The sequence below is a fragment of the Zea mays genome, chromosome 6, assembly GCF_902167145.1.
Source record: "Zea mays cultivar B73 chromosome 6, Zm-B73-REFERENCE-NAM-5.0, whole genome shotgun sequence".
Taxonomy (NCBI): domain Eukaryota; kingdom Viridiplantae; phylum Streptophyta; class Magnoliopsida; order Poales; family Poaceae; genus Zea; species Zea mays.
Window position 1 is genome coordinate 83,175,389 of NC_050101.1, and position 25,392 is coordinate 83,200,780.

Genomic DNA, 25,392 nt, shown 5'->3' on the forward strand with positions numbered 1-25,392 from the left:
TTACCTAGGATCTCTCCTCTCCGATGCGGTCCCTCCCGGGAGCGAGATCCAGGCGCCGCCGGTGACCTTCGCCGCCCCCTACGCACGCGCGGACCGTTCGACGACCTTCGCCGCCCCCTACGCACGCGCGGACCGTCCGGCCGTCAGGCAGGAAAACCCTAGCCCTGCGCTAGGTCGCGGACCGTCCGGCCCCTGCCAGCGGACCGTCCGCCCTTGTGCAGAGAGCACCGCCGCGGGTTCTTGTGTAGTGATTGACGCCCAAAAAGACACCAACAATAACTCACAAAAACCCACATGAGATCTAGCGTCACTTTTATTTCTAAACGATCAACTAAAAAATAGGCCTAAACGCACTTTCCATAAGTCTAATATCAAGGCCACATCCCACATGCCCGATGCCCCTTAAAAATTACAAAGTTAGCCGACCTAATCAGTGTATCTGGTGAGATCAAACCATTATATTTTAATCCGAAACGTCCGACGGTGACCTTAAGTTTTGACCCAAAATTTGAATTTTTTTTGGACAAACATAATAAGGATGTGCAAAACGTCGAGTGAACATGAGGTTCATATCGAATTGAAGCAAACACAGTTTATTTCGTTTACGCACACTTGAGAATCCAGGTCATCTGTCTAAGTCCTTGCAAATACATCATTTTTTTCTATGTTTTTTTGAAAATAAACTGACTGATATAAAAATCCGTACATTAGTGGGCCGTAACCTCCAGCAGCTACCCTGCGACGTGCGGATTTTCGCCCCAGGCACACTCTGTTTTCTGTACTCTGTTCTCTCCCTTGTCCCCATGCATACAGCATACTTCAGCCTCTCTCTCGGTTCTCCCGGGCCCCTCGCGTGCGCTCTGTCTCTGTCGCCGTCGCCGTCGCCGCCGCCGCCAACCTACGCCAAGTGCCCAGATCTCCACCCTCGGGACCTTCGCCGGCAGCGAACACCCACCACCAGGTACGCCCATCCCTTTTCCGTTCCTGCCGTGCGAAACAGTGTACTACTACACCCAAACTTTCTGCATTCGGATCTGACTAGAAAAAACCTAGGGCGCCGCGTTGCCGCGCCGTCTTTGAGCAAGTCAGTGATTATATAAGTCCCTTTATTCATGGGCTCTGGAGAACCTGCAATTACCCAAGAACGTTGTAGACTTGTAGCACCTGGAATATTAAGAGGAAATGGAAAATTAAAAGAGCCACATGTTAAATAATCATTTTAAAACCCTTGGATTTAAGAACTCACTAGCATTTTCTATTTTTCCTATGGCCCAAGTGTTAGTATTTTGAGATTGAAGGGGAAAAGAAAAGAAGTGGTCATGGAGTGGACCTAGAGATCATATATAGTTGTACCGGAGGCACAACCTCAACCACCATAGTTTTGTCTGTACGAATATGCTTTCTCTTGCAGAGGACAAAGACAAAAAAATCATTGAACATGAATCTTAGTAGGTTTAGACAAAAACAGTAGATTTAGTGGGAAGGGAGCATACAGACAATTCCTCTAGTAGAAAACATAAAAAGGAACTCTGATTACCATACCACATCAGAAAGTTAGTGCATGAAAATGAGTTACCTTGTTATGATGGGTAGTGAACTGAGATTGATGAATTTTAATAAGCTAGGTTAAAGGACTTGAGCAGAGGAGAAACTATTAGTAAAAAAAACGATATAATCTTATATTTTTGAGACATTAAAGCTGTTTTACTTTTATCTGGTTTCAAATACTGCAATACCTGCAAGGAACAGCTACCTTTTTCTGTTTCAATCCACTCGTGCACCAATGATGTATATGTTTGACAATTAGCTGACATAACAGATTTTTGTTTTTTCACAATCAATCTGAAAAACATTACTAAGATGAAGTGACGTATCGTTGACTTTGTCTGATAAGCTGAAAACCTACACGAAGCTCTAGGCGGAGATACATGACTAACATCTCTATAACGTGAATATCATGAATAACCTTCCTAGAACGTGAAAACTCATCACAGTTACTAAACATCTTTGTCTATTCAGCTCTAACCATTTGAGTTTGTTTCATGCTAAACTTATCTTCAATCACGAGTCATGATCAACTTATTTAAAGTTTAAAGGCCCATAACAGTTATTGCATATACCAATTTAGTTCTGACCGATTCTTATGACCTATTATTTTACATATCAGTGCCAGTTTGTCGAACCGCCGCCGCCTGGGTTGCTTGACGGTGCACCAATTTTGTTTATATAGAAGAGCAAAAGGCTCACACTTTTAGGTGTAAGGCCCCTGAAAGGGTAAATTAAGAAAAAACATAGAAAAAGCGGATTTCTATACAAGTGTAGAACTATGTACATAGAGGTGGCCCCTGAGCAACATATGGGCCTGTTTGTTTCAGCTTTTTTCTGACGATCTTTTCTGAGAATCTACCTGTGGGAAGAATTTGGCTATGGGGAGAATGAGAGTATCATGGAGATTACGTGCGGAGGAAGATGAAAGAGTCCATATGGTTTAGGATCTATAAAGTGACGGATCGCGACGACTCAGCCAATTTTATGTTCATGTTGATTTCGGACAGTTTTCACCAAAGCGATTCTCACAAAAGCGGACTGAAAAGTTGGGCAGTCTGCGACTGCTTCTGGCGGCCAGAAGCTGAAAAAAGCTGCAACAAATAGGCTCTATATAGGGAGGAAGAGAGAGAGAGAGATAGATAGAGAGAGAGAGGGAGGCCTTTCGTGGATGGGGGATTACCATTTTTAGTGGCCAGCCGCACGCGACCCATTTGATAGACCTCGATCACTCGGTAGGGACCTTCCTAGGGGGGGGGGGGTAGTTTGTTCGTCCCCACCCGATTAAGGATGCACCAGAGCAAGAGATCCTCTGCGACGAGTGATTGGACTTTCACATGGCGCAGGTGGTAATGTCATAGGGCCTGTTAGTAATCCATTACTCGGTAGATGGCTTGGCATCGTCGCTCTTCGAGGAGATTTAGTTCTCCTAGCCGGAGCTGACCCTACAAGTTACCTTAAGGAAACTTGTAAAATTTCACTTGTTGAGGGCCGCATGAACAACATACTTAGCTATTCCCTTTCAGCTTTTCTCCTGAATTCTTTTCGAGGTCTCAGGAGACGAAATAATTGGCATTTTTACCACTGAATTCATTGCCTTTTTGCTATAGTGCCCTCAGTACCTATGATTTGTAGGTCCACCTCTGTCTATGATTTGTAGGCCTGACAACAAATTATCAAAGCCCATTGTTAATAATGGCAAATTAGGAGTTGAGACAACAAAGGCTTGAAGCTACAGCTGGGGCAAAGGGCCTGTGCACTCTGGCTGCCTCTCCAGCTACTCCCTAGGGTGGTTCGCTAGTTTTTTGTATGATGAATGTTTTCTTGTATGCCTACTGATGTATGGTCTACTTTAGACCTTTTTCTCTATCTTTTTAATATATAAAGGGACACAATTCTCCTACGAGTTTTCGAGAAAAAAATAATGGCAAATTAGCAAGTCGTCCCTAGGAGACAACATAGGAGGGGCGGTGTGACAACCAACAAACCCTGATTAAGTGGTGGCTTAGATGGGAGGACATACCAAGCTGAGGAAACAACGATCTACCATGGCAGAACTGGTACTAACCATGGCTTAGCCGCTCCTGGGATACTGCCTCCAGGCCTCGTTGCTAATTGCCATACCACTCAACATAGGTGTCAGCTGCTAGAGACAGCCCCAACCTGGCCTGTGTGGAGGCACATCAACTCGGCGACTTTATGTTTCTCCCCCATAGTAGATCCTACGGAGCATACAAAAAAAGGCAGTAAGGAGATGCATGGTACACGCTTATTTGCATATGGTTCTTCATCAACGTCGATAACTTCGGCAACCTTACGTTTCTTCCCCATAGATCCTACAGAGGAGAGGCACGGATCCTACAGAGCATACATTTCTGACTTTTTTTGGTATGCTTCATAGGATCTACTATCGGGAAGAAACTTAAGGCCGCCAAAGTTATCGACGTTCCTTTTTGCTATCATATTTGCGTTTAACTGATTTTTTTGGTTCCTAGGGTGCTCCATGATTCGAATCCCACCGGCAGAACTTTTTTTAAAAGGGGAAAAACTCTGGCCTCTGCATTCCCACCAACAGAAAGTGTTGGCCTGGCCATTGACACACGCCATCCGGGCGTGAGACTCGCCACTACCATCATCATTTAGAAGCATCATCTCCACACCTAGTGTCCTCAATCCGAGGTACCTCCTCCCAGAGTCTCCAAAGGCAGGTGCATCTACCTCTGCCTCTGCTTCTGACTCCTGGCATTGGAGCAAAAGAAATGGTTCACTATCAGGCTGGTAGCCACATAACAACATTTATTTAACAATATTGGTAATTTCTCCCATGGGCATTAATTCTATCACATCAATAGCAGCTTGTAGTTCAGCCACCATTTTGTTCAACTGCTTGATACTTCCTGTTGCTTCAGTTCAAATCCTAGGTTTTGACCTAAATTGCAACGAGGTGCTATAAATTAAGAAAAAATAAAAAAATCTAGAATCTTCACATTCTCTCTATGTTTATGTAAGAGATCATCTGTACAAAATTTGAGTTAATTTGGAGGAGGTCAAAAAAATCACTTGCTTACAAAAATTGGTTAAGTGAAATACCAAATGTTTTGTCCCTAAACAAGTGATATTTTCGACCATCTCCAATTTAACTCCAATTTTGTACACATGATCTCAAATTTTGTACTCAAATTTTGTACACATGATCCTAGCTACCTAGAAGAAATTCCACCAATGCGGCGCATGCGTGAGGGCGTCTAGGTCAGAGGCAAGGTAGTGGAGGAGTTCCGAAATTCCTGGATCATCTCCACTGTGCACTGAAGGCCCTGAACCTCCCTGTTGGTGTGTCCAAGAACGTCCACCTCGAGGTTGCCCTTGCCGCATAGCGCCTAGATAGCCCCAACGAGATTGAGAGCTCGGTCGATCGAGCGACCAAGAATGATGGCGGCTTTAGAGTTGGTCCATGTGAGTAGGCGTATGGAGCTTGAGAGAAAGCGTTGTGCTGGTGACGTTGGGAATCATGCCACCTTGTGCGATGGTGACGCCAGCGAGAAGCTTGTCGAGCTCTGGGTCATTCCGGACGATGAGCAACAGGTGACGAGGGACGATGCGACTCTTGTTGTCCTCGACACATAATTTTAAATGAAATGACCACAAATTTACACGTCAATGTTTTCCCCAACAATTTGCATATTGTTGCGCGAAACAAAATGCATGTTGGTACCAACTCTCCCAAGGTTTCATCGAGCCGGACGTTGTCGCGGTAGCAACGACAGATGCCGAGACGAACACGTGACACCAGGGCCACACCAGTTTAGGGTATGCGAAGTCGAGGCGAACGTTGTCTCGGTAGTGACGATGGACACCGAGACGAGCACGTGACACCATATGAAGGGCATCACCTGGTTCTACTAGCCATTTTCAGTTTAGATTGTTCCCAACTTTCATTGCATCGCCTGCTTCTATCACCGGCGCTTGCCGTCGGAGATTACCCAAGGAGTGTGGTAATTTCTTTCCCGAGCGGTGAGCGCCGACTTCATCAGTGAGGTTCTGGATGGCTCGCCCCAATCCACAGCGCCAGGCCACGGCCCCGACGACGAGAGGAAGAACTCGCGCTTCCAGTCCTTGAGAGAAACGGGTTCCGGGTTCGGCATCCCCGTGAAGCGCAGGCCAGAGTCGTACCTGGGCCAGAAACAGTACCAGCTTTTTCTATACCTGTGGGTGACGATGGTCAGCAGGAAGAAATGCTAGAACACCGAGAGTGACGGCGACACACCGATAGAGTGGCAGAGCACGAGGAAGCACGCCATGAAGCGGCCTCGCGCCTCACGGAAGAAAGGGTGCAACGGCACGCGCATCCCGACCTCCAACGTGTGTGTGTACACGCAGATAGCCTCGATGATAAGTGCCAACCAGTCTCGGTAGGTTGTTCTTCCTCTAGGTTTCTCCATTCCAAAGGAGGGTACAATGTTACATTTTGACCAACTCGGTACACACATACTATTGGCGAAATTAACTGAAATCAAAGCAACATAACAACCACATAAAGTAGAGGAATATTAATACTTTGTTACTCCATATTTGGTTAATGTTTTGTCATACTTATAGAAAGGACACCACACTCATTTCATCAAGCTTAACCACTGTCAGGCATAACCAAGTAGTAGCCCCAAAATATAAGTTTTGTCTATCACTCTTACATGAGACGATGAGAGCACTTGATACTAAAGCCAACTGGTTAGACATGCTTTCGCGAGCACATTGCAGAGACGATTGCAAAATGGTCATAAGTTCCATGGAGATCTCCAGATATTCCATGGTGATATCATGTCAATCATAGTTATTAAGGCGTTAAGAGCATCTCCAATAGTTATGTAAATTTAGCACCCTAAATTATAAATTTAAGAAGTTGCTAAAACATTTTAAGGAGTAGAAAAATGTATGTGCTCTAACAGTTCCCTATTTATTGGTTGCTAATTTTTAAAGTAGTCTACGTCAACAAAAAATAAGTGAGCATGCTTTCTATTTTTAATTGAGCTGTCGGCAGAAATCAATATCACAAGTTTTCCTGACATCTTGAGAGGTCGAAGTTATTGATGAAAGACCTTCACGGCGATGGCGTGAAGACATCACATGATGTGGTCTGACGATGCCTCGACATAAGAGGTTGTCTAGCAGTGGCGGCATCAAGACATCTGGGCGCTGGAGATGAATTTGTGGTTAACAGGACAATGGGACAGCGTAAAACAATGGCAAAAGTACGATTTTCACGATTGATTTAGTACCAACGTAGATTTAGAGTCACAACAAGGTTGATAAATGTAGGGATAAAATTGGGTTTTGTAGGAAGTTTGTAAATTTAGGGAACTAATTTACATAACTGTTGGAGAAGAGTTTTTCTTGAAAACTTGTTAAATTCGTATTTAGTAACTTGTTTACGTAACTATTGGAGATGCTCTAAGGCAACATAAGGCGACCGACCCCCTTTTTATCTTTTAGGCGGTAAAGCGTAAGGCGAGGCGACGCCTTAATAATATATATAAATATATAAATTATACCACACACACACACACAAATATATATATATATATATATATATATTACTAATTTAAAGTTAATGAGCAAGTTAACATATTAGGTCCATTTCAGTCTAGTTAGAAGAGGGAAACAGGAAAAAAGCCCATCAGCCGAACACAGCCCAACATCCTAACCCTAAAACAGCCCCAGCTGCTCTCTCTCCCTCCCCCACGCCGCCTCTCTCACTCCATCCCCACGCCGCCGCTCTCCTCTCTCTCCATCCCCACGCCGCCAGCTTCTCCCTCTCCCCCGGCGCTGCTGCTCTCCTCTCTCCCTCTCTCCTGCGGGCCGCCGCCGCGAGCGCCCTGCACGCCGCCGCCGTGCCTCGCCTTGCTCTCGGCCAAGGCGAGAGGACGCCTTACGGGTCCAAGCACGCCTTACTGCTTAGGCGTCGCTAAAGCGTCGCCTTAATAACCATGATGTCATTTTTTTCCAATATGCTCCATGTCGAACTGCAATTCAAGTAAATACAAATTTAGTTTCTCATGATAAATAATATAGCAACCGACATAACAGATGATTAAAGTACATCTTTGAGTGTGTTCATGTCTTTCCCATCATAACTCCCCAGCATCTCCAGCACATAAAAATCAGAAGCGACCTCCATAACTCTGGAAGTGAACTAGTTAGTTGTTAATAAACAAAAATAGGATTTATCAATAGGCAAAGGAGAAAGTTAACTGAACTCACTTAATTTTTTCCGATTTGAATATGTGAGGGGGATATTTTACTGAAAACTCCTTGCTGTTTTCAACTTCTCGTAGCTGTAGTGCTCCACAAAGGTTTCTAGCCTGAACAAAATGCATCATGGGCCCAATGTTGGAGCATGCAAGAAAAAGCTAACTGCAGCAAATGAAAGATGTAAGGCACATACCACAGTTTCCACAACCGCTTCAAGTTTCTTGTCTTCAGATTTACACATTGGGTCATAAATTTCTGCTTGCCAATTAACCAAGTTATGTGCAACCAGAATCCAACGATCCTCCTTGTGTAGTGGGACATGTATCTACAAAAGAACATTTTGCTAATCAAGTTAGTCCATGAAGTATGTTACATTTTCTTCGTAGTAAAATAGCTTCACCAGTATTTACCATTGTTGTTCACTTGTTCTCAAATGCTATAAATCAAGAACAAGACAACACAATTGTTAATGGTTAAAGACTTCGTCCTTCAAAGCATTATTTCCTCTCGGATATAATGATCTTCAGACGAAGGTCATGAAGGTCACACCTTCATCATTTTATCATGCAAACATGAATATAAACAAGAAAGTAAAGGAATACAGAAGAATACAAAGGAATAAAGGTAATAATTGCTATATATCAATAATCCATTTATCATTATCTTCATCAAATATGAATAAGTATTAACAATGTTCATATTACAATGATACCTTCGGCTTGCCAAAAGGTGGGAGAACGGGAATGACGCGAGAGCGATTACAATCCAGCGTGAACAGTACGGTGTTACTGTTCATCTATTTATAGGCACGGGACGCAGCCCGGATAAAAGTACATTTATATCCCTGGTAACTGCCTATAAATCCTAACATGAATTATTGAGGACTATAAGCTCTTTAGCCCCTTTCAGTCATCATCACGCTTTGAGCTTCGTCAACATGTTAGGCCGAAGGTCCTTGGCTTTTAGCTTCGTCGCCCACTCTTTGTCTCTCGTCATAAAAGTTCTTCATCCCAAAGCCGAAGCTTCCTGTAATTATTCATAATCATGCTGAAAACATATGGTTAGACACATTTTTGAGGACCTTCGGAAGAGTAAGGACCCAACAACCGTATTGAGCTTTCCTACATGTTCTGGGAAAGAATTTGCAACTGTTCTGAGGTTGCAGTCCGTAGTTCGAAGTTGCTCCTGTTTTGGGGTTAAAGAAGCTTAGACAATTTTCTTAAGGCATATAATCTGTTGGGATTATAAAAAGAAATGTGTGTACCACGATTTCCTGAGTCATGATGAACTTTGTAAGTTTACCTCACAGGATCATCATAGCCTCAACGAAAAGATCCATAAACTCCTTACAAATTTTTCCTTGAGATAATGCAGTGACAAATTGCAGTTCCGTCATAGAATAACGTCCAAGTGTAAGTTTTATTGAATTGCTTGGATTTGCCTTCTTCAGATGCATGGTTCCATAAGGGTCACCTTTTTGGGTGCAAGGGTAAGTACAACTACGTTGTAGTGCTTTCACTTGGTGTCGTGGGGTCCCAAGCGGGATCACTTGCTTCCACGTGGGGTAGTGTCACTGCCGCCGCTAAAGGCAGCATGAGCCTCATAGGAGAGGCCCTCGAAGTCTTACCTTTCCTTTTCTCCTGGGTGGCTGGGTGGTAGTGTTAGACAGCTGATTCCCTACCATATACAGGACCGCTCTATAGCCGGTTGACCATAGTAGGCAACATAGAGTATTATGGTTAGTGACATCCTGATTGAGGGCTTGGTATAGGATCATGATTAGGAGTTTCCTTAGTATATGAACCTGATTGGGGGTTTCCATCTTTGAGGAGATCTTGTCTATGGGTTTTCTTTAGCCCAAGATCTCCTCACTTCTATATATTGTAACCTTTGTGTCTCTCATTAATCAATCTACTATTGCACACAAATTCAATCTCTTTCAGGTAGCCTAGGGGAGTGGTTCATGCTAAATCAAGGCATTCTCCCAACATTCGAGGAGGCATCGACTATGATGTCTTTGGGGCACGACGTCGGTAGTGCCCGCCCGCTTGAGGTAGCGGAGGGTAGGACTGAACCGGATTGAGGCGTCGTTTGTGTTATGGCTCAAGGTCGGAATTGCCGGAACTGGTGTTGGAGGCCACCGCTTCATTGAGTGGATGTGCTGGTGAAGCACTGAAGCCATGTTGGAACAACATGAAAGCACATCAATGTGCACCAAAGCTCCCACCTGTCTCGTCGAATGTTGTCGATACGACATCAAGGTACCAATGGTACTAGAGAAATTTGTAGATTTAAAGATTGAGTGAGGGGCATAGGCTGGAGGCCTGCTGGATCAGGGCACTGTCACAGCAACAAGCACACAAACGATTTATAGAGGTTTGAGCCGCGTGTGCGTAATACCCTATGTCCTCATTGTTGTGGATGAATTGATGGAAGCAAAGACGAAATTACATGCTCATACACTATCTGAACTAGAGGACCGACTAGCCTGCCCCCTACTTTGGTTCTGGTGAGAGTTCTATTCTAATTACCAAAAGTGCAAAAGTCTAAGAAGGTTTGGACTAAGCCAGACCCTAGACTGACTTTTTTCCCTCTAAGTTAGACCTAGAATGAGGGCATGGCCTAGATGCTCTAATCGATCCCCTATCCCTAGACCTGCTTCTACATTGCTCTAGTCCTCCCTTTTATAGCACAAGGAGGACATAATTACATCTCTGCGTGGACGGTAAGCCCTGCCCAATAGAGGTTCAACTGCTCATATCTTGTCATAGTTACTGTCAAGGACCTCCCTGTCACACCCGGATTTTAGGGGTCCAAAACCCGGGTGCGAACATAATCACCAGGTGTGCTGGGACCAAGTCTCACACATATGATGAATCATGGCACATGATCGAATGTCACATCTTTACTACATAACAGGAGTTTTATACAAAATAAATAATTACATTATAAGGAGACGACGGTCCAACAACCCAAAGTTGACTGGGAGACGACGACCTAGACCTCTCACGAACTCGCCACAGCATCCTCCATGCGCCTCATCCTGTGGTACCTGTTCTTGACCTGTGGGGGGGTGTGAGACAGCAAGAGTGAGCTCACATACGTTCATCGCTCAACAAGTTGTGGGGAATAATGTGCATGAACTCGCCAAAGGTGGGAGCTCACGTGAAGTGTAAGGCTTACCAAAGAGGATGGTTAGAGCTGAACATTGCTTTTAAAGTTGGTCAAAATTTTATTAGCAATTACTAAGTATAAGTAAATACCAACCCAATTAAATAGTAGAACAGAAGTAACAACATCACCTGCGATGCAATGCATATGACAAATTGAATTTAAGTTCCATAAATTAATCATGTGAGTGTCCGAGCTGCTCTTGACCGTGAGCACGGCTAGTATACCAGTTTTACACTCTGCAGAGGTTGCACATCTTTACCCACAAGTCATGTTACCCATCTGCCAAGGGATCGCGACTTCCCATACACCTCTACCGAGGAGGCGAGGCAGGGTAACACTACGAGGCCTTTACAAAGTTCCACTAGCTTCAGAAAACCCGCTACAGTTTATAGGAAGCTCCAATGCAGGAATCCCTTGCAGGAGCGCCATCGCAGCAAAATCCTCCCGAGGGCCTCCCTACACTGACCACTCCCCTACTGCCCTTGCCCCTTTCGGGTAAGGTAGTCCTCCACTAGCTTTCCTAATTAGTCAGCCAAGGGCGTCCATAAACCCTTGTGGTAGCACTGTTTTCCCGGGTGGTTCTCCATGTTCCAATTAACATAATGATCTTATCATGAACAGTAAATAACAACGGATAACAAAAGTATAATCATGAATAATGTATCTTCATACCCGAAACCACATAAAGCACTAGCAAGTACTACCCAAAAAGTTCAGTGTAAACAAGGTATAAAGATAATCAAACTAGGGTAACCTATTGGGTCCCATCAAAATTAACCTATGCAGATCATTATGATTAATCAGAACATGAGTAGGTAAAAAGAAGTGATCAAGGGCACAACTTGCCTGGGACTTGAGATTCCAGTACCAACTTGCTTTTCAGATGACACAAGTCCTCGCGCTAGTCGTAGCAATACAAACAAACATGGTATAGATAAAATTAACATCACACCAAACATAAGAACAAACTGAATAATAATAATCTACACGTTGCTACGAGACTAACGCAACTTGAACGAGTCAAATCGGAGTTAAAACGGAGGAGTTATGAATTTCCTAGGGTTTTATGTGCTTGAAAGGAGATTAAATGGGAAATTGATTTTCTAACTGTTTTCATGATAAAACAGAGACTCTAAGTAATAGACAATAACATTACAAAATTTTAGAAATTGGAATGGAGTAATTTGGACTTAGTATGAATTTTCTAGGGATTAAACATGTTTTAATAATTAAGTTCACATTAAAATCATTTCTGAAATTAATTCATCTGCCTCTGGTTTGCGCGCATGAAATATAGAAAGTGCAGGGTCTAACCCGCAAAGGTTCCTAAGACTCAGGCCGCAACCTAGGTGGACGGCGGGTTCAATTTTAAACTAACCGAGGGGCCCTTCTGCAATTCTACAAAGCCGAAGCGGTATCGTCAAATCTCGGTCTTGCGATCGCAAATGGACGGTCCCGATTAGATCTCCCAGTGCAAGGAATTGGTGCGCAACCAGAGCCGTCAAACCAGTGATCGAAGGTCCGGATTTAATAATGCCCCTATTCGATTTTCACCCGCCCGATTCAAGATCGACGGCCCCGATCGGACCTGACCGAACCGGTACCCCCGGCTAATCGCGACCGTTGGTTAAAAGATCAACGCCGCATGTTCTTTTCTTCTCCACCTACCCCAGGCAGCGGCGCCGCCGCCATGGCTACACGGCGGAGGCACGGCCGAGATCCAATTGGCCATCCCCGATCACCAAACCCAAATTGGACCGAGCTAAACGTAGAGGAGGACGAGGCGAGTCGATTGGATGGGTTTCTTACCGACGGAATGAGGCACAGGAGCGTGGCCACGGCGATGGGCGGAACAGGGACCAGGCGCGAGCTCCGACGAGGAATTGAGAGCGGCGCGACCGAAGTTTGTGCCCCCCCGAGTGGTCACACACCTGCGGCATGAGTAGAGCAACACCTCGGCACCACCCGAAAGCCTGATTATGGAGTAACGACCAACGACCGTGGTGGCGGTGATGAAGGTTTCTCTCCCCTCTCCCGGCGTCGATGATAAACTGGCAGAGGAGTAGTTGGGTCGCGAGGGTAGGCGGATACGGAAGGAGAGGCGAGCCTGGTGAGCTTTATACCCGGAACGTGCCCACGGTCGCAGGGAGAAGCCGAGCAACCCCCATCGCCGAGCTCTGCGGAGTCCGCGCGGGGTCTGTTCCTTCAACCACCAGCGCAAGAAGCGGAGAGGAGATAGGGAGGGGATAGAGCTAGCACGGGTCCGCCGTCACCCATGAGCGCGAGGCAGCGGAGGCGGGCCCTGGGTTTTCCTCCGCGGTTTGCGGCAACAGCACCACTGGCGCGCGCGATTTCCGCGGCTCAGGTTGCGAGTAGCGAGTCCGAGCGCGAGTTAGGAGATGACCCAAAGAAGCCGGTCGCGGGACCCACGCGACAGCCAAAGGGGGGGTTTAGCGCGCGCTGAGGTGGGCTGCCCGCGGAGAAGGAGTGGGCCGCTGGTGGACATTTCGGCCCAGGTGAGGTCTTCCCCTTCTTTTTTTTTATTTTCTAATTTCATTTCAATTTACAAATCCAAACTAAATCAAATTTGGTTTTAAGACTCCAATACAAACTACATGTACATCACAAAATTTTCAGCCTGAATGCAAATATATATATATATATATTATATTTGTCTTATTTAATTCTTTTATACATGATTCCCAATCATATAATAGAGAATAGGTATTTGAAAAATGTCATTTGTAGTTTGTACTTTTCTTTAGTGAATAAGTATAAATATATTTTAATAAAGTAACAAATTTATATGGAGATTATTTTAAATCTTTATTGGAAACATAATTATGTTATGTGGTGTTGTCCCACATGTAAGAAAAGAGAAAAAAAAATTATTGGAGGATTTTCTAGCACCAGAAATCTTTAGAGGATTTATTTACTATTATCTTATTTATTAGTTTATTTATTTTCAAAAAAAAATTTCAAGATGAGATTTTAGGTGCTACAAATCCTACCCCCCTTAACAGAAATCTCGTCCTCGAGATTTGTAAGAAAAGGGATGTATACTCATATTGTTCTCGGAACATGTGCACAGACAAAGAAATCTCGGCATGATGCATAATTCTTTAACAAAACATAGGGTCAATAGACCTTATTATTATCACTAAAATAGTAAAATACTAACTAATAGCTAAACTAATATTTAGGTCTTACAAATAGTAAAATATATATGTATCTATATTTATGTTTATCTCTATTCTTGTTGTTCGTTGACTTCTTCACCGACTACTTCATCTTCAACTAGCTCTTCTTCTTGAATTTCATGTTCACTTGGTTCAGCTTCTACTTCTGCATGATGGGCATGTCCCCGGTTGATAGATAGGGGCTGACTCTTTCCTGCCGAGGCTTGTCCTTGCTTCATCGGAGCCGGTGTAGTGTAGGCAGCTCTGTTGGGACAGTAGTTGGCGTAGTGTCCCGGTTGTCCACACTTGAAGCATGCCCTGTTGGTGGTTGTGTTAGGAGCAACGGGTCCTGCTGGGGTGCTTGCTTTCGGAGGAGCAGTTGGTGTCTGTTGAGTTTGTTGTCCGGTACTTCCACTAGCTGGTGTACTTGGAGTGGTAGTATAGCGAGGACGGGAACTACTTCCAGCCTGCCCTTGGTTAGCAACCTTTCTTTTCTCTCCAAATATACTCCTCTTGTTTTCTACAGCAATAGCTTTGTCAAGTAGCCTTTGGAAGGATGGGAATGTGTGCGATACCAGTTGATATTGCAAGGGTCCAATCAAACCGTCCAGAAAAAGCTCCTGCTTTTGCTCATCATCCTCAACATCTCTAGGAGCATATCGAGATAACTGGATGAATTTGTCCCTATATTCACTCACGGACATACTTCCTTGCTTGAGGGAGAGAAACTCCTTTCTCTTAATCTTCATGAGTCCAGCAGGAATATGGTAATTCCTGAATTGTGTGGAGAATTCTGCCCAGGTAATTGTATCGACAGCAGCATGAGCAGCGCAGTACGCATCCCACCAATCTGCAGCAGGACCAGCGAGACGACCTGATGCGTAGAGTACTTTCTCTCGGTCCGAGCACTGAGCTATGTTGAGCATCTTCTCTATAGACTTTAGCCAGTCATCAGCTTGTAGTGGATCCGTGGAGTTGGAGAAGGTTGGTGGTTTGTGGCTCATGAATTCCCGATGCTTATCTCGGGGTGGAACTGGTGGTGGAGGTGGAGGCAATGGCACCTGTTGCTGTTGCTGCTGTTGTTGAAGTTGTTGTTGCAGCTGCTGTTGTTGCACCCTTCTCTCCTGGCGTATCTCTTCCCGCTCTTGGTGCATCTCCCGACGTGCATCCTCTCTTTCCTGGCGCATTTCCTGGCGTTCTTGCTGCATTTGGGCGCGCATATCTGCCATAGTGTCAGCCATTTGCTGCATCATCCTCATTTGAGCTGCAATCAGTGGGTCAACTCCGCCTGGTGGAGGATTAGGAGGATTCATCTCTGCTGGCTGTGGCTGGGGTTGTCTATATATCCGCCGAGTGTGTCGATTAGGAGGTAAATCAATTCCACCACCCCTCCTGGTATTGACCATCTAAGTTAGAAGCATATCGTAAGATAGTTTTGCAAGGGAATCATTTGGTAGGCAGAATGAATAGGCTGATAGTTGGTTATGTACTGAAGATTCTTTGGTAGGGCTTGACCAGATATTTTATGTCAAGACTAGGGTAACTAGTTGTATGAGGTGAATGTCCAAAGGTAAGATAGAATCTGATAAGATGAGATAGATACGGAATACTAGATATTTTTTTTAGGGAAATAATCTAGTTTATCTAGTTATTTTTATAAACATTTTTTTTATATGTATATGCAGATGTAATTGTGGACATTACTCCACAACTCATCACACTCAATCAAAGATCCAAATCAAACAAGTATCATTTTTCTCGAACACGCAGGAGATCTGCGTATCATTCCATTAATAGATAGAAGAAGGTACAACACACCACACCCGACACACACCTGACACGACACACACACACATGACACAACAAGATACAAGACGCAACACAGAAACCACACACAGCCACTCTGAACAAGCCACTAGTCTATCCCCCTGGGTCAAGCATAAACATAAGAGTTGAAAGCAGGTTCAGCCCTTTTGCCCCGGCACTACACCACATCCTGAGCTCATCGCCAGCGAGGGTGAGAGCACTCGCCAGACTTGGCGATCTCCCATTAAACACGCAGTCGTTGCGATGACGCCATAGGCTCCAAGCGCCAAGAATAACTAGAGAATTGAAGCCGGATTGGAGATCACGGGGAATCTTCTCCACAGCTCCGCTCCACCAATCATCAAGGCTGCAACTAGCATTATCTGGTGAAAGGTTAGGCAACCCAGACCTGCTTAACAAGGAATACCAGAACTGTCGTGCAAAGACGCAAGAGATGAGAAGATGTTGTATTGTTTCCTCTTCTTGGTCGCAAAGGGGGCACACACTGGGGTGGGGTAGCCCCCTTCTAGCAAGACGGTCTGCGGTCCAGCATCTGTTGTGCATGACAAGCCAAAGGAAGAAACTGCACTTAGAAGGTGCCCAAGATTCCCAAATGCGCTCATAAGCTCTCAAAGAAGTGGAACCAAGAAATAACATATCATAAGCCGACTTTGAAGAGTATTGGCCTGTCGGGGAGAATTTCCAGATATGCTTGTCTGGCACTCCAACATTAATGGAGTAATCTGCAATGACTTCACTAAGAGTTAAAAAATCCGAGAGGACATCCCAAGTGATGGTGCCTCTCAGGTCCCGAATCCAAGCCATCTCCACGATACCCTCAGCCACCGTTCTCCTATTGGTAATCCTGGTCGGGACGATGGCAAAAATATGAGGAGTTAGATCCTCAATCCTCAACCCCATCAACCATCTGTCCCTCCAAAATAAGGTGTTACGACCATCACCAATTTCTGTAATCAAAGCTGTAGAGAGGATAGATTTCAGAATGCTGGAACTCTGGAGAGGTAAATCAGCCCAAGACTTCGAGGGATCCGTTTTTTCCAACCACAGCCATCTAACCCGAAGGGCCCAATTCAGCTTTTGTAAATCTGAGATGCCAAGCCCACCAAGCTCCTTTGGGCGTGTCACTTTGCCCCAAGCGACTAAGCAGTGGCCACCGAGTACATCCTTACGTCCTTTCCAAAGAAAACCACGTCTAATCTTGTCAATGGCTTTGATAGCCCACTTAGGTAAATCCAATGCCATGGCGTGGTAAATAACTGTTGCCGTGAGCACATGTTGCACAAGTATCATAAGAACAAGCATTTCAAGCATATAGCTACAAAAAAAATAGTTTTGTTTTTTTTTTTCCTAAGAGTAGGTCTCCTATTCCTAAAGGTCACTTTTAGGCACAGGACTTCAAAGTGTGAAATCCACATTTGTCTTTAGAATGAAAAGGTAAGAATAATCAGAGTAAGCGGAATTAGATGAGAAAAGATTAAGAAAAGTTTAGAAAGAATCAGAGTAGCAAGGTAAGTAGATAATGGTTGTCCAGTTCTATCTAGGTTTCGTCTTACAGTCAACATTGCCTCTGATACCACTTCTGTCACACCCGGATTTTAGGGGTCCAAAACCCGGGTGCGAACATAATCACCAGGTGTGCTGGGACCAAGTCTCACACATATGATGAATCATGGCACATGATCGAATGTCACATCTTTACTACATAACAGGAGTTTTATACAAAATAAATAATTACATTATAAGGAGACGACGGTCCAGCAACCCAAAGTTGACTGGGAGACGACGACCTAGACCTCTCACGAACTCGCCACAGCATCCTCCATGCGCCTCATCCTGTGGTACCTGTTCTTGACCTGTGGGGGGGTGTGAGACAGCAAGAGTGAGCTCACATACGTTCATCGCTCAACAAGTTGTGGGGAATAATGTGCATGAACTCGCCAAAGGTGGGAGCTCACGTGAAGTGTAAGGCTTACCAAAGAGGATGGTTAGAGCTGAACATTGCTTTTAAAGTTGGTCAAAATTTTATTAGCAATTACTAAGTATAAGTAAATACCAACCCAATTAAATAGTAGAACAGAAGTAACAACATCACCTGCGATGCAATGCATATGACAAATTGAATTTAAGTTCCATAAATTAATCATGTGAGTGTCCGAGCTGCTCTTGACCGTGAGCACGGCTAGTATACCAGTTTTACACTCTGCAGAGGTTGCACATCTTTACCCACAAGTCATGTTACCCATCTGCCAAGGGATCGCGACTTCCCATACACCTCTACCGAGGAGGCGAGGCAGGGTAACACTACGAGGCCTTTACAAAGTTCCACTAGCTTCAGAAAACCCGCTACAGTTTATAGGAAGCTCCAATGCAGGAATCCCTTGCAGGAGCGCCATCGCAGCAAAATCCTCCCGAGGGCCTCCCTACACTGACCACTCCCCTACTGCCCTTGCCCCTTTCGGGTAAGGTAGTCCTCCACTAGCTTTCCTAATTAGTCAGCCAAGGGCGTCCATAAACCCTTGTGGTAGCACTGTTTTCCCGGGTGGTTCTCCATGTTCCAATTAACATAATGATCTTATCATGAACAGTAAATAACAACGGATAACAAAAGTATAATCATGAATAATGTATCTTCATACCCGAAACCACATAAAGCACTAGCAAGTACTACCCAAAAAGTTCAGTGGTAAACAAGGTATAAAGATAATCAAACTAGGGTAACCTATTGGGTCCCATCAAAATTAACCTATGCAGATCATTATGATTAATCAGAACATGAGTAGGTAAAAAGAAGTGATCAAGGGCACAACTTGCCTGGGACTTGAGATTCCAGTACCAACTTGCTTTTCAGATGACACAAGTCCTCGCGCTAGTCGTAGCAATACAAACAAACATGGTATAGATAAAATTAACATCACACCAAACATAAGAACAAACTGAATAATAATAATCTACACGTTGCTACGAGACTAACGCAACTTGAACGAGTCAAATCGGAGTTAAAACGGAGGAGTTATGAATTTCCTAGGGTTTTATGTGCTTGAAAGGAGATTAAATGGGAAATTGATTTTCTAACTGTTTTCATGATAAAACAGAGACTCTAAGTAATAGACAATAACATTACAAAATTTTAGAAATTGGAATGAAGTAATTTGGACTTAGTATGAATTTTCTAGGGATTAAACATGTTTTAATAATTAAGTTCACATTAAAATCATTTCTGAAATTAATTCATCTGCCTCTGGTTTGCGCGCATGAAATATAGAAAGTGCAGGGTCTAACCCGCAAAGGTTCCTAAGACTCAGGCCGCAACCTAGGTGGACGGCGGGTTCAATTTTAAACTAACCGAGGGGCCCTTCTGCAATTCTACAAAGCCGAAGCGGTATCGTCAAATCTCGGTCTTGCGATCGCAAATGGACGGTCCCGATTAGATCTCCCAGTGCAAGGAATTGGTGCGCAACCAGAGTCGTCAAACCAGTGATCGAAGGTCCGGATTTAATAATGCCCATATTCGATTTTCACCCGCCCGATTCAAGATCGACGGCCCCGATCGGACCTGACCGAACCGGTACCCCCGGCTAATCGCGACCGTTGGTTAAAAGATCAACGCCGCATGTTCTTTTCTTCTCCACCTACCCCAGGCAGCGGCGCCGCCGCCATGGCTACACGGCGGAGGCACGGCCGAGATCCAATTGGCCATCCCCGAGCACCAAACCCAAATTGGACCGAGCTAAACGTAGAGGAGGACGAGGCGAGTCGATTGGATGGGTTTCTTACCGACGGAATGAGGCACAGGAGCGTGGCCACGGCGATGGGCGGAACAGGGACCAGGCGCGAGCTCCGACGAGGAATTGAGAGCGGCGCGACCGGAGTTTGTGCCCCCCGAGTGGTCACACACCTGCGGAATGAGTAGAGCAACACCCCGGCACCACCCGAAAGCCTGATTATGGAGTAACGACCAACGACCGTGGTGGCGGTGATGAAGGTTTCTCTCCCCTCTCCCGGCGTCGATGATAAACTGGCAGAGGAGTAGTTGGGTCGCGAGGGTAGGCGGATACGGAAGGAGAGGCGAGCCTGGTGAGCTTTATACCCGGAACGTGCCCACGGTCGCAGGGAGAAGCCGAGCAACCCCCATCGCCGAGCTCTGCGGAGTCCGCGCGGGGTCTGTTCCTTCAACCACCAGCGCAAGAAGCGGAGAGGAGATAGGGAGGGGATAGAGCTAGCACGGGTCCGCCGTCACCCATGAGCGCGAGGCAGCGGAGGCGGGCCCTGGGTTTTCCTCCGCGGTTTGCGGCAACAGCACCACTGGCGCGCGCGATTTCCGCGGCTCAGGTTGCGAGTAGCGAGTCCGAGCGCGAGTTAGGAGATGACCCAAGGAAGCCGGTCGCGGGACCCACGCGACAGCCAAAGGGGGGGGTTTAGCGCGCGCTGAGGTGGGCTGCCCGCGGAGGAGTGGGCCGCTGGTGGACATTTCGGCCCAGGTGAGGTCTTCCCCTTCTTTTTTTTTATTTTCTAATTTCATTTCAATTTACAAATCCAAACTAAATCAAATTTGGTTTTAAGACTCCAATACAAACTACATGTACATCACAAATTTTTCAGCCTGAATGCAAATATATATATATATATATTATATTTGTCTTATTTAATTCTTTTATACATGATTCCCAATCATATAATAGAGAATAGGTATTTGAAAAATGTCATTTGTAGTTTGTACTTTTCTTTAGTGAATAAGTATAAATATATTTTAATAAAGTAACAAATTTATATGGAGATTATTTTAAATCTTTATTGGAAACATAATTATGTTATGTGGTGTTGTCCCACATGTAAGAAAAGAGAAAAAAAAATTATTGGAGGATTTTCTAGCACCAGAAATCTTTAGAGGATTTATTTACTATTATCTTATTTATTAGTTTATTTATTTTCAAAAAAAAAATTCAAGATGAGATTTTAGGTGCTACACTCCCGACCTAGGGTAGCTGGCCCCTGACTACGGACAGCTTCATCTTCCTCCTCCTCAAGGCCCTCCAGTAAGAACAGCCGCTTATAGATGCGATTGTGGCCCCTTGTGAATTTGTCGTCACAATTGTAGCAGAGGCCAAGGCGGCGGCGCTCTTCTTGTTCTGCCTGCGAGAGGCGCTTGATGGTGCGGCCTTCGACGGTAATGGTCCCCGGCGCGGCCGGTTTGGCTCCTGGCGGCGCGGGTAGGGCCAGCCGGGCGGCAGGGGCCGACAGTAGAGGACGCCTAGGAGCGCGCACGGCTGGGGCGACGAATTGCTCGCGCAACTCGAATTGGCGCGCCAGACTCATGGCGGCGACCAGCGTTTGAGGATTCTGGATCCTGATGTCTATGCTGAGTGGCGGCTGGAGTCCGCCGACGAAGAGCTGTACCCGCTGCGCCTCCTGGAGTGGTCCCGCGCGAGGAAGCAGGGCCTGGAACCGGTCCTGGTACTCGGCAACCGTACCGGTGCGCCTGCACTCCGCCAGTTCGGCCAACGGCGCGGAACGCAGGGGCGGCCCGTACCGAAGGTGCAGCAGCTCCGTGAAGCGGTGCCAGGATGGCGTGCCCTCGTCCGCCTGGACCATAAGGTACCACATCTGTGCGCCCTCCTCAAGGTTGTAGGAGGCCATCCATACCTTCTCCTCCATGATGCGCTGCTGATGGAAATACGATTCGCACCGACTGGTGAAAATCAGTGGATCAGATTTCCCATCATAGCGGGGGAAATCCATCTTTTGAAAGTGCGGCGGTCGATCATTGTGGTGCTGCCCATCATTGGTCCCATGGCCGCCCGACGAGGAGGTCTTTCCCTTCTGGAGCTTGGCGACAGAGGATTGGAGGGCGGCGACCGTCGATGTCAGGGTCTCTATTATCTTGGCCAAATCAGAGGTGGTTGGCTCGGCCATGGTAGAGGTGGTGTCGGCGTAAGGCGGCGAGGTTGGTGGGCTTGGCTGGGATTGCGGCTGGGTGGAAGAAGAAGTCAAGGAACGACTGGATCGCGATACCAGGTTGTCAAGGACCTCCCGACCTAGGGTAGCTGGCCCCTGACTACGGAGTTCGTACCACGGTCCGTCGTCGCCGGTGAGGTTTTTCCCCTCAGCCGTCAGCTTGTTTAGAGAGAGAGAGAGAGATTAGGAAATAATAATCTTGCTTGCTTTATTCCCTGCTGCCATGTGGCTTATAAATAGCCCTATGGCTAACCAACTTCTCCTATAAACTCTCAACTAACTCCTATTTTCTTGGACTTATCTGCTGCCAACTAACTCTCCACAATTCTCTCATCTCAATCTTATTCTCTAGCCTTATCTTTATTTCTAAATCTATCCACTGGTTGTGGCCTCCTCCTGTGCGCGTTCAGCGCGCTCTGCAGCGCGCGCGTGCGTCACGGCGGCGCCTATATGTGCGCCCGCACATGACAGTTACATAGTGCACTCAATCGTGCCGTAGTGTTGAACATGTTGTGCTACAGTGGACGGTATGCGTGCCCACACCGTTGAGTATAATGTATTAGCTGGTACTTTATAATACCTTCGGGTATGCCTGTCATCGCAGGCATGGCTATAATGAGAACTTCAACTGCACGTCGTGCATAGTGGTGCTGGCTCGCCTGATGCCCTTTGACTACAATGTTGCCCATCACATTAAATGTGATGAACATGAGACTTATATCCTTGCTAGGCGCCACAAGGCTGATGTGGTCAGAGTCGCACATGGAACCAGAGTCGTCCCACCCGTCGTTCTTGGGGTCATCTTGCCTGGGACCGTCACGTAGCACCGGGTTCATACTACCTATGCCTTTCATCACATTAAATGTGATGAACATGAGACTTATATCCTTGCTAGGCGCCACAAGGCTGATGTGGTCAGAGTCGCACATGGAACCAGAGTCGTCCCACCCGTCGTTCTTGGGGTCATCTTGCCTGGGACCGTCACGTAGCACCGGGTCCATACTACCTATGCCTTTCTGCCTGAGGGTGTGGTCCATAGTGTGTGGGTGCTGGTCCTACATGGCCCCGGGACCTGCGCTTCAGGAGCTTGGCTCCCGAGTTGCAGGCCCTACTGATGCCAAATTTGCACCAGCTGGGCCCACTACGGGTCTCTCACTTATGTGGAATTTCTCGGAGGGCGTTTTGCCACTATTCGGGGGTAATCACTGTTAGGCAATAGAATATGCCATCTGTGGATATCCTAGCTGCTATAGATAGCAGATGTAAATCAGGGATAGAATCCTAGCTGCTATAGATAGTAGATGTAAATCAGGGATTAGTTGCTAGATATAGCAGATGTAAATCAGGGGAATTATCCCTGCCTTGTAAAGCAGGCCAGCCAGCTCTATATAATAGAAGGTGCCCCCCTCTCATTGAGGTGTGGCCAATTGCCCTCAACCCTGTTTCTCTACATGGTATCCGAGACCCAGGCATCGATCTAATTTCCCAACCCCCCCCCCCTCACCTTCTCTCCTCCAGCCGCGCCGCCTTAACCAGACCGCGCCGCCTGCCCTCTCCTTCCCCTTCCCTGTGCCATGAGCACCATCTCCGATGCTGCCGATTCTGCTCCTGTCCTCTGCCCCTTTGCCACCATCAACATCATGCTCCACGTCCCCATGACCCTGGAGTTGAAACCTTCCAACTACACCAAGTGGTCGACGACGTTTCAGGCCACGTGTGGGAAATTTGGGCTGCTGCATCACCTCTCCACCTCGCGCCCCACCGATGCGGCATGGGCACAGGCTGACTTCTGCGTCCGCGGATGGATGTACAACACCACCTCCGACGCCGTCCTCAACCTCGCCATGACCGACAGCACCCAGACGGCGAGCGCCCTTTGGAAGGCCATCGGCGAGGTGTTCCAGGCAAACAAAGCTCCCCGCGCCATCTTCCTGAATCACGAGTTTCACTCGATGACTCAGGGGGACCTGTCCATTGACGCCTACTGCGTTCGCATGAAGGAGAAGGCCGACGAACTACGCGACGTTGGGCAGCCCGTATCTGAGCCCAACCTCGTCCTCAACCTGCTGCGTGGACTTAACGAGGTCTACTCCGGCGTCGCCGACAACATCGCCGGACAGCAGCCCCTCACCCTCGCCACCGCACGCCATCAGCTACTCCTCAAAGAGCTGCGGCTGCAGAACGACGAGAAGACGCGTGCTGCTGCTGCCCTCCTAGCTAATGTTGGTGGTTCGCAGCAGCAGCACCAGCAGGGCGCCCGGCGCCCTAATACCAAAAAAGGCGGCCACCAGCCCTTCTACAACACCTCTGGTAGCTTCTCCAACAACTCCGGCAACACCAGCACCAACAAACGTGTTCCCTGGGGCTTTAATCCCTGGATTGGCGAACGTGTGGCCCCTGGAGAGCGCGTCACCCCTCCTGGACAGCGCCGCCAGGAAGGTTCTGGTGCCCAGGCTGGGCGCACCCTGGGCATTCTCGGGTCTTCCCCGCAGGCCCACACCGCCTTCGCTCCACTCCAGGCGTCCTCCAGCAGCTCCAACACCTCCACCAGCACCTGGGATGCAGCAGGCCTCATCGCTGCCCTGCAAAACATGCAACTTCAGGGCAACTCGCCCTGGGTTGTTGACTCCGGCGCCTCTACGCACATGACGTCCTCGGATGGTATGCTTACTCAGCGCCTTCCCCCCTCCATCTCCTCAATAACAGTAGGTAATGGCACTAGTATACCTGTTATGTCTAGAGGTCATTCCGTCCTTCCTACACCTACAACAAATTTTGCTCTTAATAATATCCTTGTCGCCCCATCCATAGTCCGCAACCTGTTATCCGTTCGTCAATTCACTCGCGACAACAATTGTTCCTTTGAATTTGACGCCCATGGTTTCTCTATTAAGGATCTCAGGACGGAACGCGTGATTCTCTGTTGTAACTGCGACGGGGACCTATACACCATGCCTGCCTCCACACCTGGCGCTCCACCTCATGCTCTCCTGGCTACATCGTCAACTCTCTGGCATCAACGTCTCGGTCACCCCGCCCCCGCCGTTTTAGAGCGTCTCAATAAACTTCATGTTATTTCCTGTAATAAAGTACAACACTCCCTATGTCACTCATGTCAACTAGGCAAGCATACGCGTCTACCTTTTAGTTCTTCGCATTCCATAACTCATGCACCCTTTGAACTCGTTCACTGTGATGTATGGACTTCACCCATCAATAGTCTGTCTGGTTTTTCATATTACTTGGTCTGTTTGGATGATTACACTCACTACTGTTGGGTTTTTCCGCTCCGAAAAAAATCTGATGTCCACCAACACTTAGTCGAGCTTGCTGCCTCTGCCCAAACACAATTCAGCCTCCCCGTCAAATGCTTTCAGGCTGATAACGGCACTGAATTCGTAAACACTGCCACCATCAAATTCCTCGCTGCTCAAGGCACTCACCTTCGCCTCTCCTGCCCCTACACATC

General features: G+C 46.7%; 2 protein-coding genes across 4 annotated transcripts in view; both read left to right on the top strand.

Moving 5' to 3' along the window:
• Nucleotides 1–742: 742 nt before the first annotated feature.
• The window catches only part of LOC100283133 (uncharacterized), a 30,478-nt gene continuing 5,828 nt past the window's right edge, over nt 743–25,392 (top strand). For 2 of the 3 annotated variants that reach the window (XM_035959614.1, XM_035959613.1), the window contains exon 1: nt 743–961. The gene's annotated coding sequence lies outside the window, so the exon portion shown is untranslated. The remainder of the gene's footprint in view (nt 962–25,392) is intronic. The other variant, NM_001294273.1, reaches the window with a different exon arrangement.
• On the top strand, nt 22,105–25,140 carry LOC118472197 (uncharacterized). The gene is made up of 2 exons (XM_035959962.1): nt 22,105–24,584; nt 24,818–25,140. The coding sequence occupies exons 1-2, from the start codon at nt 23,498–23,500 to the stop codon at nt 24,850–24,852; spliced, it is 1,122 nt and encodes a 373-aa protein (XP_035815855.1). The 5' UTR covers nt 22,105–23,497; the 3' UTR covers nt 24,853–25,140.

What these genes read in the sequence shown, in the direction of transcription:
- LOC118472197 (XM_035959962.1), top strand. Translation starts at nt 23,498, where the DNA reads ATGAGCACCATCTCCGATGCTGCCGATTCTGCTCCTGTCCTCTGCCCC. An exon ending in GCACATGACGTCCTCGGATG is followed by an intron (nt 24,585 to 24,817) that starts GTATGCTTACTC and finishes TTCTCTATTAAG; the next exon opens with GATCTCAGGACGGAACGCGT.